This window comes from Neolamprologus multifasciatus, chromosome 6, assembly GCF_963576455.1.
Source record: "Neolamprologus multifasciatus chromosome 6, fNeoMul1.2, whole genome shotgun sequence".
Lineage (NCBI taxonomy): Eukaryota > Metazoa > Chordata > Actinopteri > Cichliformes > Cichlidae > Neolamprologus > Neolamprologus multifasciatus.
This window is the reverse complement of record NC_140444.1, coordinates 12,829,029-12,847,878: the sequence shown is the minus strand read 5'-3', so window position 1 is coordinate 12,847,878 and position 18,850 is coordinate 12,829,029. Positions and strand designations below refer to the sequence as shown.

Below are 18,850 nucleotides of genomic sequence, written 5' to 3'. Positions count from 1 at the left end.
CACTTAAAAGCATATTTTCAAAAAAATTGATTAAACCTTTTTTGTGTGATGTAAGAAAATATGTGTTAGCTAGTTAAATGTTTACGAGACAAATTTTTAAAAAAGCGACAAAATTGTGCTATTCAGGATAATTAACTACTGGGAGTTGTGGGCGTGCGCGAGATTTTGAGTTCGCGAGAGAAGAGTTTCCAGGCGTTTGGTTATCGACTCAAAACAGGTGCAGGTACTATTAACTTTTAACCGTCTCCCTGTCGATAAAATTACCAAATTTAAGTTGATGTTAATTGCGCAATATAGATGTTTTTTCGCTGGTTTATGGTTTATGTCAACTGTGGGCCGAAATGAAGGACTGTTTCCGACCTCCGAACGAGCTACTTTGTACTAACAGTTAGCCGTTAGCCAACTCCCGCGTTTTGCGCCATTTTTCTCCATGAGGATTAAAAAGGAGTTCAGTAATGACGCACTGAGATGTTGCTCTTTGCATCAATGATACAAACGCGGTATACCAAAATCTCACACACCAAACTTATTGGTGAGGTTTTCGACACCTGAAACTCCTACCTAATCTTTGGTCACTTCTGTGACTCCCTTTACAGGCTAAATTCATGAACCTGAGTGGAGAAAAAAAAAGATTTCGGACATAATGAGTGTTCCCCAAACGTGTTAACGGTATGTTAACTTGGGGACCAAAGATTTGTAGATTTTTAAAGTATCCAAACTGTAAAATATATCAGAGCTCTTTGAAAATAAGAAATGTGCTGTCGAAGCTCACCTTTTTGTTACAATGTTATGTTTTTTTTTTTGTTTTTTTTTAAAGAACATGTTTTGCTTTCTGTTTTTCTCAGTTCTGTGCAAGTCTCAGTTTGCCAAGATGGCAGATGCTGAGTTCGTCAAGAGGATATTGCGGGCTGTCCTCCAGTCCAGCAAAGACGGCGTGTCAATTGACAACCTTCAGTCAGAGTACCGGTCACTGTGTGGAGAGAACATCCCACTGGAGAAGCTGGGCTTCTCAAAGCTCGAGGACTACCTCAGAAGCATTCCCTCCGTTGTGAAACTTGAGTACCGCATGGGTCAGGTGAGTGTATTGTTTAAAAAATGTTTTCCCTCTACACTACTGCCTCATCAAACATCAAAGAACTGGGAGACGTATAACTGCTAGAAATTTTTATTAAACAAATTTGTATTAATCTTTACCTTAGTTACAGTGCTTAGCTGCAGTGTATGAGGAGACTGCCAACATTGCTCAATTGGTTGCCAGGCAGAAAACCTCGAAGAAATCTGGTCGCTCCCAGATTGTGAACTGCAAGATGAGATTCAAGCCTCCCACCTCGTACATGCTCAATGGTAGGAGATGTTTCTTAGTTGGAACAACTAATTAATCATGGTCTCGTCTTAGACAGAGAAAAAAAAGATTAATGTCATAATGATTGGGCAGGTTTTCATACACTGTATCTGTGGGGAAACACTGGTCATTATTTATATGGTTTGCTTTTCTTTCCTTGGTTTTAGTGAGGCCAAGGACTTCACTCCGCCAACCTTCAGCTCATAGTAAATGTTATTCACCAAAAAACCGTTCTTGGCCCTATGGTGGCTATAGAGGTTTCAGTGCCTCAGGGGACTACAGGTAAATAATATCTGCTTTATTTATTTATTCAAGGAATTATAAGCAATAGTTAGACAATAGCTTTATGTAACTGTAATTTCAGCTTTGCAGAAATTCTTTGTCACACTCTGTCATGCTCTTCTCAAATGCTAGGAAGTTGGACCAAGGTTTAAGCTCCATCACACCAGTTGAACACAGACAACCAGCTCCTCAACCAGCTTTAAAACCAGCATGTGTTACAGTTAACAGGTGAAGATACACTTGTGGGCAAATTAAGCTCAAGCTCTCCTCAAAAATGTACTGTGTAATTTTAGCATGTATAGCCTTTAAGAATCATAGCTACATGAATGCAAAAGTCTGTGTCCTTACTCCAGTTATAATATAAGTTTAAACTAAAACATGGCCCAAGTAATCTTATATCAGCATTAAAGTCAGATTTGATGGCTTTGAAAATGTGACAAAACCAAGAAAAGAATAATTGAGAAACATTTGAGTGAGACACCAGGCCAAGTTATTTAGCTTACTATTGAATGAAAAACAATATCACTGTTGAGTGACAGCTTATTGTTATGAAATCACATTGTGCTTTAAGATATCTATGTTGCTAACAGGAAAGAGAAGAACTTGATGAACTCCAAAGGTATTTGAGATTTTTCTTTCTTTTTTCTTCTTCTCATAGCACAACTTTCTAAGTTGAATCCAAGTATAACAAGAGTTACACAAATATAGTGCTTTTGCATATATCTGCTTTTACTAAAGAAAAGTACAAACAGTACCAAGCTTGTTAAAGTGAATTTGGCTGTGCAGCATCACAATATATCACTCTTGTAATCAGCTGCACAGATGACAGTTTAACCAGCACCATATTGAAGTGTTTGACTTTTTATCAGCTATAGTGCTCAGAACAATGCATGGTCACAATAATCATAGGATCTGAAACGAAACAAAGTTTTGCTCTAGTGCTCATGATTGATTTAAGAAGTTAATACAGCATATGTATAAAGATTAACAACAAACAGCAGTGCTCTGCTTTTGAGACTGGCTTGTATCAAAGTGTATTTACTTAATTTCTATCTTTTCAAACATTTTTCAGAAGTGAACCTACAGAGAGTATCTATGCCCAGCCAATCCCAGGTACGGTCTGTTGCTGTTAATTTTGTCAATATTAGAATATAAAGTGCTCTTTAGATGGTCAGGACAATCTTAATACTTCTGAGTAAATACATACACTTAGAATCCATATTTATACTATTTCAGTTAAACTATTTGATCACTGAAGTCACATCTGATGCTTTCTGTTTAAGAAAATAACTTTTGCATAGTTTTGATAATATGGTATAGTAGAAAGTTTTAATCCATAGGTGGCAATGCAACACATGATCGTTCAAATCCCTCCATGCAGGATAGTGAGTATGACGTGGAGCTGGTGCAGAGTCAAATAAGTCAACTTCTGGAGAAGTACTACAGTGGACTGTGGATGTCAAAACTCTCAGAACTCTATTGTGATACGTTCAGTCGGAACCTCCATCCTCAGGTGCTCAGGGACATGGTAAAGTGGACACACGTGTGTATGGTAAGTTGAGTATTTTGGTTTTTTTTGTTCTTTTTAATGTCTTGTTTTATATTAGGTTGTAAACCCAGTGACAGTTTTCAATTTCACACTCAGTTCTGAAGTCTCAGAATCAATTATTTTGAAAACTTGTAGTTTATAATGCCAAAAAAGGGTTAGTAAGGGTGGTTGTGGACGTATCGTGATGCCTTTTAAAAAAAGTACTTTTAGTCAAGTTTTTTTTTTTGTTTTGTTTTTGTTTTTTTAAACAAACTCTTAGGAAGTGATAGTATTTTTAGTTGAAATCGTTACCAGTACTAGTTTTCAGACCTATAGCAAAGGAAAAAGTAATGCTATGCCTCAGAGTTGTTGAAGCTAGCTTAAGAGAGGTGGCAGTCAATGAGCAGCAGTATGGCTTCCTGCCAGAAGAGTGCACTAGAAGGAGCTTCACTGTGGCCTTTTCTCAATTCTAAATACGCGAGTACGCACTCGCGTTCTCGGGGAGACCGGACTTGCTGAGACCGCATGGGAGTACGGACTTGCCGAGAACGTGACCACGGACTCGCGATTTGTACAATTGGAACACCAGCGTACTTGATGATGTCACAGGTCCGGAGTTTTTACTGCCGTCCCCTCTTAATTTAACTGTGAGTAATATGCTATGAAGCGTAACTTTAATCACAGCCAAACCGATTTACTCAGGAACAAATAAAACACTGAAATAAACCTAACATTTAGAAGTGATCTAAGTGACTTGTATATCATGTTTAACCTCAGTAGCGAAATAAAATAAAAATAGTGTACATGTATGTTTTAATAAAAACAAGGAGGTGAGATGTTAGAACGCTTTTATTTATATTTTAGTGGACACTCAATACAATAGACAGCTGCTGGGGTTTGGGGTTTGTGGTTTGTTTAACCTGAGTAGCGAAAAGACCGTGGGGGGATTGAAAATGATGTGCCGGGAGTCCGCTGCTCTTGTTGGCTCTAGTGATCCTCGACCTCGCTATCTGCTATAGAGCTGGCGGGTCACAGACGTCTCCAAAAACATCAGAGCACGTTTGGAAATATATGATATCTTGATAAATCGAGCAGATATTTGAAGCTTACACAGCTACATTCTCGCTTGAAAATAACTTAAAATTAAATGTAGATTTAAAAATACTGTCAAAAACACTTGCTCTCAGGCTAGAGCAATATCTACCATTGTTAATTTCTCCAGATCAGACAGGTTTTGTGAAGGGTAGGCATGGATTTTTCAACCTGCGCAGGTTTTTAAACATATTACACACCAAGTCAACTACAACCCCTGAAATTGCCTTATTACTCGATGCTGAGAAGGCATTTGACCGGGTGGAGTGGGATTATCTGTTTTATACTCTACATAAATTTGGATTTGGCCCTAATTTCATTTCATGGATTCGGTTACTTTACTCCTCACCTATGGCACGTGTTAGAACAAATTCGTTATTCTCTTCTTATTTCCCACTTCTCCGTGGTACGAGACAAGGTTGTCCCTTATCCCCTCTTCTTTTTGCATTATCAATTGAACCATTGGCGATTAAACTGCGAGCTGACAGTTGCATTAAGGGCATCTTCAGAGGTGACCAGGAGCACAAAGTATCCTTATATGCTGACGACCTCCTGCTGTATATGTCAGAGCCTTTATGCTCTCTTCCCCGTGCTCTTGCCATTTTTGAATGTTTTGGTAATATTTCAGGTTACAAGTTGAACCTACATTAAAGTGAACTTCTCTGTGTCAACTCTATAGCCCGGAAGATTTCATTTTCAGATTTTCAATTTAACGTTAAATCAGGTTATGTGACCTATCTGGGGGTTAAGGTTACCCACTCATACAAAGGTCTTTATGAAAGAAACTTTGTCCCGCTGCTTAAGAATACTGAGACAGATCTTCAGAGATGGAACAATTTACCACTGTCATTAATTGGCCGCATCAATTCTATCAAAATGAACATACTACCCAAGTTCCTTTATTTATTTCAATGTATCCCATGCTACTTACCCAATAAGTATTTTATAACACTGAATAAGCATATCTCTGCATTTATTTGGAATGGCAAAAGTCCACGAATTCGTAAAGATTTCATGCAGAGGACTAGGCCAATGGGTGGATTAGCCTTGCCAAACTTTCAGTCTTATTATTGGGCAGCAAATATTCGAAATATGCTGTACTGGATGAGTAATTTTACTGCAGAGACTCCAGCTTGGCTCCAAATTGAGTCATCCAATTGTGGCAAATTTTGCCTATCAGCTTTGTTGAGTTCAGCTCTCCCATTAGAACTATACACCTATAAACGTAACCCTTTGTTGTATGACTCGCTCAGAATCTGGGTGAAATGTAGGAAAAGGTTGGGGTTACACTTAATGTCAATTAAAGCACCTATCTGCGCAAATCATATGTTCCCACCCTCCATGATGGATTCTGCCTTTAAAATATGGGAAAGTAATGGCCTTAGACATATCAAAGACCTTTTTGTAGATGGGATTTTTGCCTCATTCACGCAGCTCCTGAAGCAGTTTAATGTTCCTCTGCAACATTTTTTCCGCTATCTACAAATTTGCCACTTTGTAAAGAGTCGATTTCCTTCATTTCTGGAACTACCTGAGGAAACTTCTTTGGATAAAATTATTAATATAAACGTTCATAAGAGAGGGGCGATTAAAGAAATCTATGCTATATTATTAGATCTTCAATCTCCTTCTCTCTCCATCCTTAAAGCGCAGTGGGAGAAAGACCTTGGGATGACTATAACAGATGAACTCTGGCAATCTTTTCTCCGGAGGGTACACTCTTCTTCGATATGTGCCAGGCATGGGCTCCTTCAATTCAAGGTCCTACACCGATTACATATCTCCAAGGAAAAGTTAGCCAAGTTCTATCCAGGAGCTGACCCTCTGTGTAACAGATGTAAAGCAGAAACAGGTTCGCTCCTTCATACCTTTTGGACATGCCCTAATCTTCATAACTATTGGGTGTCTATATTTAACACTCTGTCAGAGATGTATAGCGTTAAATATGATCCTTCTGCTCTAACGGCTATCTTTGGGGTGATACCTCAAGACATCACTTTGCCAAAATACTATTCGAATTCTATTGCCTTTGCTTCACTTATCGCAAGGCGCCTTATACTTTTAAGATGGAAGCAGGAAGCTCCTCCCACACATGAACAGTGGCTTGCAGAGCTCATGAGGTTTTTACATTTAGAAAAGATGAGATATACACTGGCAGGTTCAACCACCAAATTTCTTAAGGCATGGCAGCCATTCCTGATGTACATGGAAACATTTAAAATGACCACCTTATCATGACCGGATGCCATATCTCTATATCACTATCATAGTTAACTGTACACCGAATGTCCCTTATACATTTTATTTTTATATTTGTTTGTTGTTGTTTGTTTGTTGTTTTGTAGGGGTTTCTTTGGTTTGTTTGTTTGTTTCCCTTCTCTATTTCTGTTATCTTTTGGGGTATTGTAAATACTGAACAGCAAACTACTGTATGTTCAATGTTTTGTTATTAACATGCTGCTGTGACTGAAAATAAAATTTATTAAAAAAAAAGAAAATAACTTAAAATTTTATTTTGATACCCAGAAAGAGTAATATTTAAAAGTTTTTAGCCCCGGTCGTCCGCCATTGCTGCGTTTGAGTTTTGGACGAAATACATTCTGGGATATTTAGCTGTACCAAGTCCACACAAGTTACCACTGATGCATGCTTGATAAAACAGGTGGAGCAAGAACACATCCGGGACTTTTTCGCGTTCTCGGCTTGATGCGTACTTTGAATTGGAACAGTACTTGGTCTTCGACTGATGATGTATCACGAGAACGCAAGTACGCACAAGTACGCATATTGAGACAGGCCCTGTGTCTCTGTGGATGTAGAGAAAGCATATGATAAGGTGCCAGCTAGTCGGGTCAGGAGTGGCAAGGAGAAGCATGTGAGGTGGTATAGGATATGTATGCGGACACTGAAATGGTGGTGAGGTGTGTAATGGGAGTGACCGATGGGTTCAAGATGGGGATGGGATTACATCAGGGATCAGCTCCGAGCCCCTTCTTGCTTGCAGTGGTGATGGGCAGGTTGACAGATGAGGTCAAGTAGGAGTTTCCCTGGACTTTGGTGCTCACAGATGACATTGCAATCTGTAGTAAAAGTAGCGAGCAGGTGAAGGAGAGTCTGGAAAGATGGAGGTATGCACTGGAGTGAAGAAGAAAGTTGGATGCAAGACAGAATACACACACATAAAATGAGAGGGAGGTAGCAGAGTTGAAGATGCTCAGAATTTCACTGGGAATGACCAGGATAGACAAGATTAAAAATGAGTCAAAGTTTGAGGAGACAAAGTTTGAGGCAAGGTTGAGATGGTTTGGAATTGTGTAAATGAGGTACAATGGATTTATTAGACAAAGATTTTTAATGGAGCTGCCAGGCAGGAGTACATGTAAGATTCCTGGATTTAGTGAAGGTGGTCATGGAGAGGGTTAGAATGACAGAGAAGGGTGTTAGAGATGGGGTAAGTTGGAGGTGTGTTGCTGTCTTTGATTGTATGCTTAATGGCTTTATTTAAGGTTTTCACTTTTTTGTGTGTCTCATTTATCTTTTTCCAAAGGTAGAGGAACTTTCCACCAACCGAGCCGACCGGCTGGTCTACCCTCCTCTGCCTAACAAGAAATATCCTGTTCCTTTAAAGAGCACCACCAGCACTCCACAAGCATCGCCCAACAATTTAAGCACTACCAGCACACATTTTTCTTCATGTCCCTCAACACCTGAAAGCCCTTGTACACAAGTCACATTCAATCCCACTTCTGATTCTACACCATGTCCTCCATCAAAACAGTGTGCTGTCTCAGCTGATGTTCGTCAGAAAATAAAGGAGCTCCTTTCCAAATACAGCCAGGGTCTGTGGGCCCATGCTATGCCCAAACTTTTTATGGAGACATACAAGGTGCCATTCCCTGAGCATGTGCTGGACAACTTGTCTCTTTTGCTTGATATATGCAATGTGGAGTACCCCTCGCCACATGACAAGAAGAAGGTAAGAGATTGATGCAGTGTAGGTGACGTATAAGTTGAGTAAACAGCAGTAGGTGTTCTGATGGGTAACACAGAAACTGTAGGGGTGAAAATGGTGATTGTTTGCAGCTAAAACAACAATGATTCTAACAATGGTTATGTTTTCGTTCTTTCCTGTAATCAGGCCATCCTCTACAAATCAAGCAGAGCAGACATAAAACCCACAGACGGTCGAGAAAACCAGCAGGGTATAAGGCATCCTCTTCCTTCTGGTCTGAAGGTCCTGAGTCCTGTGGTTCCTCCCTCTTTAGTTCTTCCCTCAGTGCAATACCCATCAGTGCTGGTTACTGAAGTCAAGACCACCAATGCCGTTACTGTAAGGTGAGACAGACTTTATTAATGCAGACATTTTTGTACTTCTTAATGCATTATTAAATCTAAAAAATAATTTAAGCCCAGTCAACAAAATGGAAGAGAAAAATCTAAAACCTTTGAAAAATAATTTTGTTATAAACATACCGTGGTACAGGGGGTTGGGAAGTTCATCTTGTAACCGGAAGGTTGCCAGTTCGATCCCCGGGCTCTGTCTGTCTTGGTCGTTGTGTCCTTGGGCAAGACACTTCACCTACCGCCTACTGGTGATGGCCAAAGTGGCTGATGGCGCAATATGGCAGCCTCACTTCTGTCAGTCTGCCCCAGGGCAGCTGTGGCTACAACTGTAGCTTGCCTCCACCAGTGTGTGAATGTGAGAGTGAATGAATAGTGGAATTGTAAAGCGCTTTGAGGGTCTCGAAAAGCGCTATATAAATGCAATCCATTATTATTATTATTATTATTATTATTACATAATATCAATTCAGTCTTTTTTTTGTTTGTTTGTGATTTATTATGACTAAAATCATGTCTTGCAACCTTCATTATTTGGATTTAATTTGAAAATACAAAAATGTTTTCCCCCACAGTAAGTTATGACAAATTGAAGAGTGAATTGATAAAAATCTGTCTTTCTTCAGGTATGTAGGTGAGAACTACTCCAACGCCCAGGAAGCCATGGAGGATGCCATGCAAACCTTTTACAGCCAAAACTCCATTCAGCATCCTGTGTCTAATCCCATAGTTGGTCATCTTGTAGCCGTCAGAGGTGAGGATGGAGCTGAGATGGCCAGAGGACAGGTCTTAGAGGTCACAGGCCCCAACAAGGTCAAGGTAAATTTCTTGAATTTATTTATTTTTAACTATAGTTCTGTGCTAGTGTGTTTATGAGTCCTTAAAGTCCTAAATGTTTATATTTAAAATATTTAGTTGCACCCACTACAATTTTAGTCACCCTGAGAGTTTCTGACACACAATGTCACTGTTTTTGTTGTTGTTGTTTTTTAATCCCCTTTATGCGTCTCAGTAAATTATATTGATAGAGCCAAGCTTTTTAATTTGGCTAAACCATCAGGCAGTTTTTATAAGTGTAAGAGCATTTAACTGTCCGAAAGTCTTGATCCATGTCTCATTTCTCTATATTTTGCTGGCAAAATTGGAGATGGTGGCAGTGATTTATGAAACATGAATAGAAGTAAAGCATATAAAGTTTGAACAGACTTGAAAGTCCATATTGGTATGCCCACATGTTACTCTTTAACACAGACTGAACTCTGTTTCTTGGAATTTCTTGGAAGTGGTGCTCAGGAAGTGTTCTCCAGGCATATTGAGGGTCATTCAAAGCTCTTCTTTTTGTTTCATTCTCAGTCTAGATGATCCCACATATTGGCGGATTAAAATCTAATGGTACTACTGTTTCCCTTTCTTAAGAATTAGTTGAAGAAGATGAGTTTGATAGTGTGGCTGTTAGTCTATGTAAAAAAAAAAATGCAAGTTTAAGGAGAAGTGGCTTACGAAAGTGGCATGCTTACGCAAATTAAGATAGGCAACATAGTTTGCTTTGAAAGTGTTTTAACCTTGACACACTGGAATATTTGTATTTGCATGGGTTTCTCCAGTTTCTCACAATACAAAGAAATTTTATGGCACTGCAACCAGGAAGTGTCATTTTGACCTCTCCTGCAACAAAAAAATGTATTTCCCTCGGATTAGTTCTCCATACTGTGCACTCTCAGTTGGGTTCAGCTATGGTTTCCTCGCTGCTCTGTACAGTCAGTAAAATGGCCAGTTCTCCACGTTTGGTCGCACACTCCCATCTCTTTCCCACTCTGCTTTAGTTCAGAATCCCATGCTCACCTTGGGAGCTTTTTTTTAAAAAATCTAAATACTATAACGTATACATTTATTTATCTATAACATCTGTCTAGCTCTGGCTCATGTTATAGCATCTTTCATGTCAAAATATTTGTTTAAAATTCAGCACACCTAGAAATTCAGTATTTGATGAATAAGCCCTGTGTAGGAATATGAGATGATGGGGTTTTATTTTAACAGAGGTAAAAGGATTTTTTTAAATGCCAAGTGGTTAAAATGACCCCCTTTGTGGTTCTAATGTTAAACTAAACCAACTTTATGTACACTTGCAAAGAGGGCATTCTTACTTTTTAAAATTAATACTCTGTATGGGTTTTTTTGTTTGTTTGTTTGTTTTTTTGTTGTTGTTGTTTTTATTGTAAGTTCAGTCTCAACATGCGTGAGACTGCTGTTTAAGCTCCATCACAATACAATGTGTATTAAAAGGTCTCCAAAAGTCTTATAATATTTAACGTGTGTGTGTGTGTGTATACGAAGACATGTGAAACCAAAGAACCTCTCTGTGTGTCTGTCAGGTTTACTACATGGACTATGGCTTCTCTGTAGAGACTAACATGAAAAATCTGCTGGAACTACACAGGGACTTTCTTTCCCTGCCCTTTCAAGCCACTAATGTTCAGCTTGCAGGTCCGTAAAACATTAGGAAATTCTGTTTAACTGTTTTATACAGAACAAACTCAATCTCTAGATAAAGAAGGAAATGTTTTTAGGAATCACTGTTACCCTGATGGTCTTGCCATTTTCTTCATCTTTTTCTATTTCTTTACTATCCTCCTGTTAGGCCTAGAAGGATTCAGCTCCCATCCATTGGTGCTCTCACTTATGGATAATGTGGCAGTTGGAAAGATCCTGCTGATGGAAACATTAGAGCCATGCCAAGAGAGTGAAGTTCCTACAGCAGTACTTTATGATACTTCACAGGATAACGACCTCAACATCAACTCCGCCTGCCTGAAGGTTCTACAGGACAAGACCATGAACAACCCTCTGTCTGTAGGTTTACATATTATTGAGGATATACCTCTTTTTTTTTTCTTTTTTTTTTTGTGGTCAGACAATTAGTTCTAGTGGGGAAGACTTAGATTTGTAATTATTTTTCCTCCCCTTTTCATATTTTTCTTTAAACTCAACATAACCACTAAGTGGTGCTGTGTTACCCGTACTTTATTGTGTCTTATGTTACAGTAGGGGGTGTGTGTTTGCGCGTGTGGGTGGTTTGGAAACTGCAGTTTTATATTCAGCTTGGAGCAAAGTGATTTGTTAGCCCTCAGGCAGAGCTTGCTGCTTGTTATTTTATTGTTAGTTCATTATGCTTCAATAAATGAATCTGGGTTTCATTTATTGAAGCATAATGCACTCATTTTAGCTCATCAAATGGCCAGAAATAATATGAAAATGCAAAGACTGTTTTGTGTGTGAGACTCTAACCATTATCATCATTGCTGCATCACACAAGTTTTTGATGAATTCTTCCAGCATTGTCTAATATGATTCTAATATGATACTGTTGCCTGCAGGTAAATGTTACCTATCAGGATGTGTCTGTCACAAATGTGTGTCAAGATGGCACCTTGTACTGCCAGCTCCCTTCCCGTGGAACTGCAAGACTGAGCAAGTTACTAGAAGAAACAGAGGCCTACTTCATTTCCCAGGTATATAATACTTTATAGTACATACATTCATGGAAGAGTGGAAGACAGTGAGAAGTTATAAACAGCTGAGAGAATGTAGTGATAAAGATAAGGAGGGGAAAAATACATTCCCCATACTGGGCCTCAGGGACAATGAGGTTTTTGTACAGTTGTTGTACCTCACATTGGCTGTTTAAATTGCTTTTCAGAAGCATGCATTTATTTTAAATACAAAGAACAATGAATGCAAAAAACATCTAGTTTTTAAAAAAATGTTCTTGTTGGAGGTTTTTCCTTAAGGATGACCTTTGAGCACGAATGGCTTCCTTTCTTCTTCTTTTTTGTCCCTGTCTTTTATCTTGTTGACAGTGCATTTGATCCCCACCAAAGACTTCAGACACTTGTCTGTCATTTACTGGGTTTTATTCATTATTTGTACTTCTCTCAGATATGAGTTTCTTGCAATTGCCGTTTCACCTGTGGAATGGGCGAAGCTTTCTGACACTGTTACTGTGATTTTTTTATTTTATTTTATTTTTTTCCCTCCCCCCCTTTCCCTACTAGATCACATCTGAGTTCCTGGTGTCAAGGCCCTTCATTGGCAAGTTCTGTCTAGCTCGCTACAAAGAAAAATGGGCCAGAGTTGAGGTAGGAATCAAATATTGGCAATGTATTTGTTTGAAGACTAAAAAATAATTTAAAGAAATATTTTGAGAATATCAAAAATCATGACCAGTAAGTTCTTCATCATCATCATCATCTGTTGCTTTTATTTTTAGATCACCAACATGTACGGTAACAGAGTGATGGAGATTTCCGTCATTGACTTTGGTGTCCCAGCAACACTAGAACTCACTGATCTTCGGGAGATCCCCCCTCTTCTTTTGAAAGACTTCATTATCATCCCACCACAGGTTAGTTACTTGTCTTTGTTCTAGGTGATGGAGAAATCAGTGGTCAGACAGGCTTCACGAGTTTTGTAACACATGTAAAGGTTTGTAATTGGGTCTTCCCCAGGCTATTAAATGTCGCCTAGCTGACCTTCCTGTTCCTGAGGGAGACTGGAGCCAAGAGGCCATTCTGTGGGTCAAGGAGGCTGTTATGGGCTCTGAAGCCTGTAAAATGAAGGTAATATCTACATCAAAAAATAGACTTGGTAAATGCTGCTGATAATAAAATCTTCACTTTGAAGCACAGTAACTTGTAATTGCATTCTGGAATAATGGCCAGTGTGAAAGACCGGAGTGATTTTTGACAAATTTTCAGGTAAATGGAATGAAGTATCTCTAAACAGGAAAGATGTGACTGTTGAGACATACCATAACCAGCATTGCTAGTGGAAGAGCTATGGACAGCATCTACTAGCACTGGTCTGGGGATCCACAAACCATGAACTTCTGATGGATAATGAGAATGTGTTGGACCAAATATGATTTGTGTTGGCTCTTTCACTCAAAATGCACAAAATAAAGGATCTGCTGGCACTGTATTAGTGCTGTACATCACAGGGCAAATCACGGGTCTTGTAGGTTCTAACAGTGTGTTAGACTTGTGGTTGTCGTATTTTGATTCATTAGTAGACGTGCAGTTAAATATCAGTTAACTCCAGTCTGTAAAGCAGTCACGATAAATTTAAGCTCTCAATTTGTACATTTTGTCCATGTATTCTTTGAACCATTCTTTTCATTTTCAGATCTTGAAATTAAACCAGGACACAAAGGACACGCTTGTCTATATGTATCTTTTCATTGGCGTTGACGGTCAGCATTTGGACGAGAGCATCAACCATCACTTGGCCCAGTCAGAGTTGTGGAAGAAGCTCACAATACAAAACAACAACACAATCACCAGTTGCAACATGAATACAGGTAATGGTGCACATCATAAACATTCTGGGTCTGAAATACTTCCTACCAGCAGTCAACATTTGACCTGAAACTTTTATTTTTTATTTAAGCACATAATCTCTAATATAATATTTTGAATGGGGTGCTGTTTAAACTTGTAGGTCTCACTCCTGTGATGGAGAGGTCGTCTCTCAGCAGCTCAGTCTCGAATCCTACAGATCCCACTGTGAAGGCTTCACCCCAGGCATGTCACGTAGCAGGGGGCGGGGATGCTACCACCAAAACTCAGACGCAACTACTTCAGCTGCCACCTCCGCTGGATCTCCCCTTGGTGCGTGAAGATGAGATAACCTTCTATTGGGAGTAAAAGATGGCTGCAAGAATAGTAGTCTCAAGCACACAGCCCTGGCTTTAAGCACAAAACTCTTCCCTACCTCTCCTTTAAATGCTTTTGTTCCCAGGGGAAGCCAATCTGAAAAAAGTTGGTTTAGAAGGGAGCATGGTGAAGCCAAAGTGGTTTGTTTCAGAGAGAATAAACTGAAGCTCATCAAGGCTTAGTTTAAAATAAAACAATTGTTTTGCATGGTGAAACATGCAGTTACTCTACTACAGTCCAACAATAAAACTGTAACGTTGAAGCATAATCTTGCTGTTCAAATTTGTCCAAAGTATGTAATGTGTGTGTATAAGCAATTTCTCACATCGGTTTACAGATTATGGTCAAATTAAATATGTAAAGAATATGGGTTTGGGGTTATTCCAGACCCAAAAAAAGCTGGAGTACCAAGAAGTCATTTTCCTTGTCCTCTTCTTTCAGCCTGGTCAGAATATAGATGTGTTCGTACCAGTGGCATGCCACCCTGGTTACTTTGTGCTGCAAGCTTGGCATGACCTGCATAAGCTGGTGGTGTTGATGGGGGAGATGATGCTTTATTACAACCAGACAGGGAAGACCAACCCAACCACCACCATCCAGAAAGGACACATCTATGCTGCCAAAATAGACAAAAAGTAAGTTGACACATGGCTGCTAAAGGTCTGTCAGTTTTTCCAAAACAAATCAACTACTTTATTTATTCTCTCTCCTTCCCTAACACATTGTTGACTTTGTAGCATATTTTTGAGATTACAAAATTATAAAATATATTCTTAAAGAATTCTTCCTTTATAAGTTTATATTAGGAAGAAAACCTTCAACTGCTTTGCTGTGTGATGCCAAGGTTCACAGTTTAAAATCAATAGGTTGCTATTGTGTCAGGGTCACTGGCTTAACCGATGCTTACCTGTATGTAGTTGGCACCGTGTGAAGGTGAAGGGGAGTCTTTCCAATGGCTTGGTGTCTGTCTACCAGCTGGACTACGGTAAGCATGAGCTGGTCCACAGTACGCTCATCAGGCCCTTAATAGAGGAGTTCAGACAGCTGCCCTTCCAGGCTATGACTGCACAACTGGCAGGTGAGTTATTGTCTTCATATAGCTTCACTGTTTGTTTGTTGTTTTTTTTTTACATATAGATAGATATAGAGATATATAGATAGATAGTAGGGGTGCAACGATACACAAAATTCACGGTTCGATTCAATACTTTGGTGTCACGGTTTGATATTTTTTTGATACAAAAAATGTTTATGCCTTTTTAATTTGTCATTCATTAAAATTATAAATATATATTTTAACTCAAAAGTACAGTTTTTAAATTTAATGTTGCTGAAACAACAAAGTAATAAAAAATAAATAAATCTATCTGATCGAGAAATCACTCATCTTTGGAAAAGAGTTTATTACAGAGAAATGACTCTTTCCAAAATAAAAGCTATACTATATGCTTCTTCTGGGCTATATTCTCAGCAGCATATTAAACATCAGGTCCCCATAAGGAGAATCATGTGCTAACGGCTGTCTAAATCAGCAATCTCCAACCTTTTTTGCGCCAGGGACCGGTTTATGCCCGACAATATTTTCACGGACCGACCTTTAAGGTGTCGCGGATAAATACAACAAAATAAAACTAGTACCGGTACCGAAAAAAAGAAAATTTATTCATAACACACGTGAAAAGACCCAGGAAAACAGAGTTAACGATAAAAACGATAACAAAATAACACTGAAAACCGATAAAAACCCTGAAAACCATACATTTCAGACCTGAGCCTTAACTCTCATGGCCCGGTACCAAACGACTCACGGACCGGTACCGGTCCGGGGGTTGGGGACCGCTGGTCTAAATGACTCGGGTAAAGTTTGTAGCATGCGTGCTTGTTGTTTTTGTCTGCTTCCACTTGTCTTTGCACTAGGATGATGTCAGCGTAAATGTGCAGTCATATTCATTGTGTTCCCACTAGTGCTGTCAGCGTTAATCTGAAATGACGTTAACGCCACAACACGGCAAATCTCCGTTAATGAGCTACCGCGGATCGCCCCGTGCGTGGGGCTGGACAGCGTCAACACGTTAACGAGCTAACTGCGCTAACGCAGTAGTTCCCACCCATGTAATTGAGCATTGCGGGGCACATCCGACATACTGTTTTACTTTTGTCCATGACGTGCTTACCTTCAGGGTCATGCTTCACATGAAGACCAAAATAGTTCCAAAGGCCAGATCTGAATGAGGGTGGGGGAGGTTCAATTTGCCATGTTGCAAGGAGCTTAGCCTCTGTCTTGCTAGCTTGCGCTGCGCTCAGTGGATCTGTGCTCGAAGTGCAGCCTAGGCGGAATAGTCTAACACAGATCCACTGAGCGCTCAACACAGACAGCATCGTCAGAAGAAAAGTTGATAAAATAAATTAAAAATTTTGTATTGTTCAATACATATGCGTTACGAACCAAAAGCACTGTATCGAACGGTTAAATATCGATACGAGTATCGGTGCGTGTGTGGGGTTGAATTTTATTTCTTCCATTGGTAGGTACAATTAGCTTGCCACTTGCAAAGAAGTGTTCAACAAGTAAATCTTGTTGCATGTGACTTAACTTGACAGCCCAACCTAGTATCCAATCAATCAATTTATTTATAAGCACGTTTTAAAAACAACAGTTTGACCAAAGTGTTGAACATTTTAAAAAGGTAAAAAGTAGAACAAACACAAAGAACAAAACAAAAACTCAGTCAAAATTAAAAGCTAGTGAGTAAAGATGTGTTTTCAGACAGGTTTTAAAGATGTTGAGTGTTGGAGAGATCTTAGTATGAACAGGCAGACTGTTCCAAAGTTTGGGCGCCGCAATTGCAAAGGTCTATTTTAGCCTGCTTCTAGGAAAATCAGAAGCAACTTACCAGCTGACTGAGAGTTCTATTTGGAGGTTTTGTTAGTTGAAAGATCAGAGAGGTGTGACGAATGTAATCCAAACATAGTCACTACTACCAATCAGTATAGTGGAAGCCAAAATGCAAAAGGCCGTGGGGGGGTGTTGTAGTAGACATGTCCATGTTTTATATGAAATCTGTGGTGTACACATACTAGTTGTTTCCTTTTCCTGATCACACAGGCGTAACACAGCACCAATGGTCAGAGGATTCCTCGATGTTATTCAGAAATCATGTAGAGAATCGTGCACTGGTCGCAGTGGTGGACAGTGTGCAAGATGTGTCGGAGGTCAAAGGTGAGCCTTGGGAGCGCAGGTTGACAGTTTACCTAGTGGACACCACAGTGGATAATCAGGACCTTTGGATCCACACAGTTATTACTGCGATTGATGTCGAGCTGTCTTGAACTTCCTAGAATGGAAACACAAGCATGGGGATAAATGTCCTTTGTTCTGTTTCAGTGTTGCATTATTCTGTACGAAGACTTTTGAGATTTGGTAGGGTCACAGTCTTGAAGTTAATAAAAATTTCCTGCATTTTTCTTTTGGTTCTAGTTAAGCCATATGTGTTCTTTATTGCATGTTTTGCTTTTTCTTTAAGCTGAGCTGACTGTGCAGAGTTTGATATTGCAGTGAATCCAGCTGTTTATTTATATAATATATATTTGAAATGTATACTTCTGAAAAAATTGGGGGGTTTTTTGGTTGTTGTTTTTTTTGTGTGTCTTTTTTTTCTTTTTCTTTTTTTTGTAGGAGGTTTGCATGTGTGTGTCCATACCTTCTGGCTCAAAAAGTTTAATTCTGATTAAAATTTTCTAGGTAGGGTCATAAATCCATTAAATTTTTCCTTATATCATCAATATCAGTTTAACGGTTTGTTGGGCAAATATTGGGGGGATGAACAATTTCTTGTCAGCAGATTCTTGCAAGTGTGATGTGTATTTTCAAAATATAGAAAGCATGCACTGTATAAAGATTTCAAGTTTAACCTCTGCCTTCCAGTATCATTTTGTATAATGGACAATATAGTTTTAATGTTGTAAAGTTAGTGTTTGCACATTTAACCCCTGATTTCACTTTTACATTTCTACCTTTCTTCTAACCTTTAAAGGCTCTTTTGTCAAGCGAAAGAGCTGTCTAGTAAGTTTGAAATATGTTGTTTTATAATATTAAAGAAGCTCAGATTATTCATGTCCAGTTATTTAAAATCGATACCTGTTATCCATTACTTATCTTAGTCCTACATAATGTCTGTGTAATCAAGTAAACATCTGTCATGCTACCCTGACCTGACTAACTGCATTACAAATGTCTTCAAGTAGCTTTAAAAAGAATATATACATGAAATATAGTAATACAGTAATATTACCTTTAAACTAAATAATGCTCAGAGTGAGCTGCTTTTGAGAGAGTGCTGCACACACATTATGAACTGTAGCTTCACCCACATTAAAATGAGTATTTTAAACAGTTTTATTTGGCTGTCTGTACAAACTGAATCTGACTGAATTGTAATTTCACAATTTTAATGGATTTGAGTGGACTTGAGTTTTCAGTGTTAGAAACATACTGTAACGTGTCTGCACAAACATCTGTTACTCCACTTATTCTACACAGTGTTTTAAATA

At 38.9% G+C, this 18,850-nt stretch overlaps 1 protein-coding gene across 5 annotated transcripts; it reads left to right on the top strand.

Annotated features, from left to right (window-relative positions):
- The first annotated feature begins 116 nt into the window (after nucleotides 1-116).
- tdrd7a (tudor domain containing 7 a) lies at nucleotides 117-18,820 on the top strand. Of its 5 annotated transcripts, none has more exons than XM_085162607.1 (22): nucleotides 117-217; nucleotides 846-1,075; nucleotides 1,200-1,344; nucleotides 1,510-1,624; nucleotides 1,757-1,852; nucleotides 2,215-2,243; nucleotides 2,697-2,737; nucleotides 3,006-3,176; nucleotides 7,792-8,220; nucleotides 8,383-8,579; nucleotides 9,212-9,404; nucleotides 10,961-11,072; nucleotides 11,227-11,438; nucleotides 11,963-12,097; nucleotides 12,641-12,724; nucleotides 12,856-12,990; nucleotides 13,094-13,204; nucleotides 13,770-13,944; nucleotides 14,085-14,254; nucleotides 14,741-14,934; nucleotides 15,217-15,377; nucleotides 17,406-18,820. In XM_085162607.1, the coding sequence occupies exons 2-22, from the start codon at nucleotides 872-874 to the stop codon at nucleotides 17,627-17,629; spliced, it is 3,333 nt and encodes a 1,110-aa protein (XP_085018733.1). In that variant the 5' UTR covers nucleotides 117-217; nucleotides 846-871; the 3' UTR covers nucleotides 17,630-18,820. The 5 variants fall into 5 exon arrangements, with proteins under 5 accessions (XP_085018733.1, XP_085018734.1, XP_085018732.1 ...); XM_085162608.1 differs by having other exon boundaries at nucleotides 122-223; nucleotides 863-1,075; XM_085162606.1 differs by having other exon boundaries at nucleotides 125-223.
- The last annotated feature ends 30 nt before the right edge of the window (nucleotides 18,821-18,850 follow it).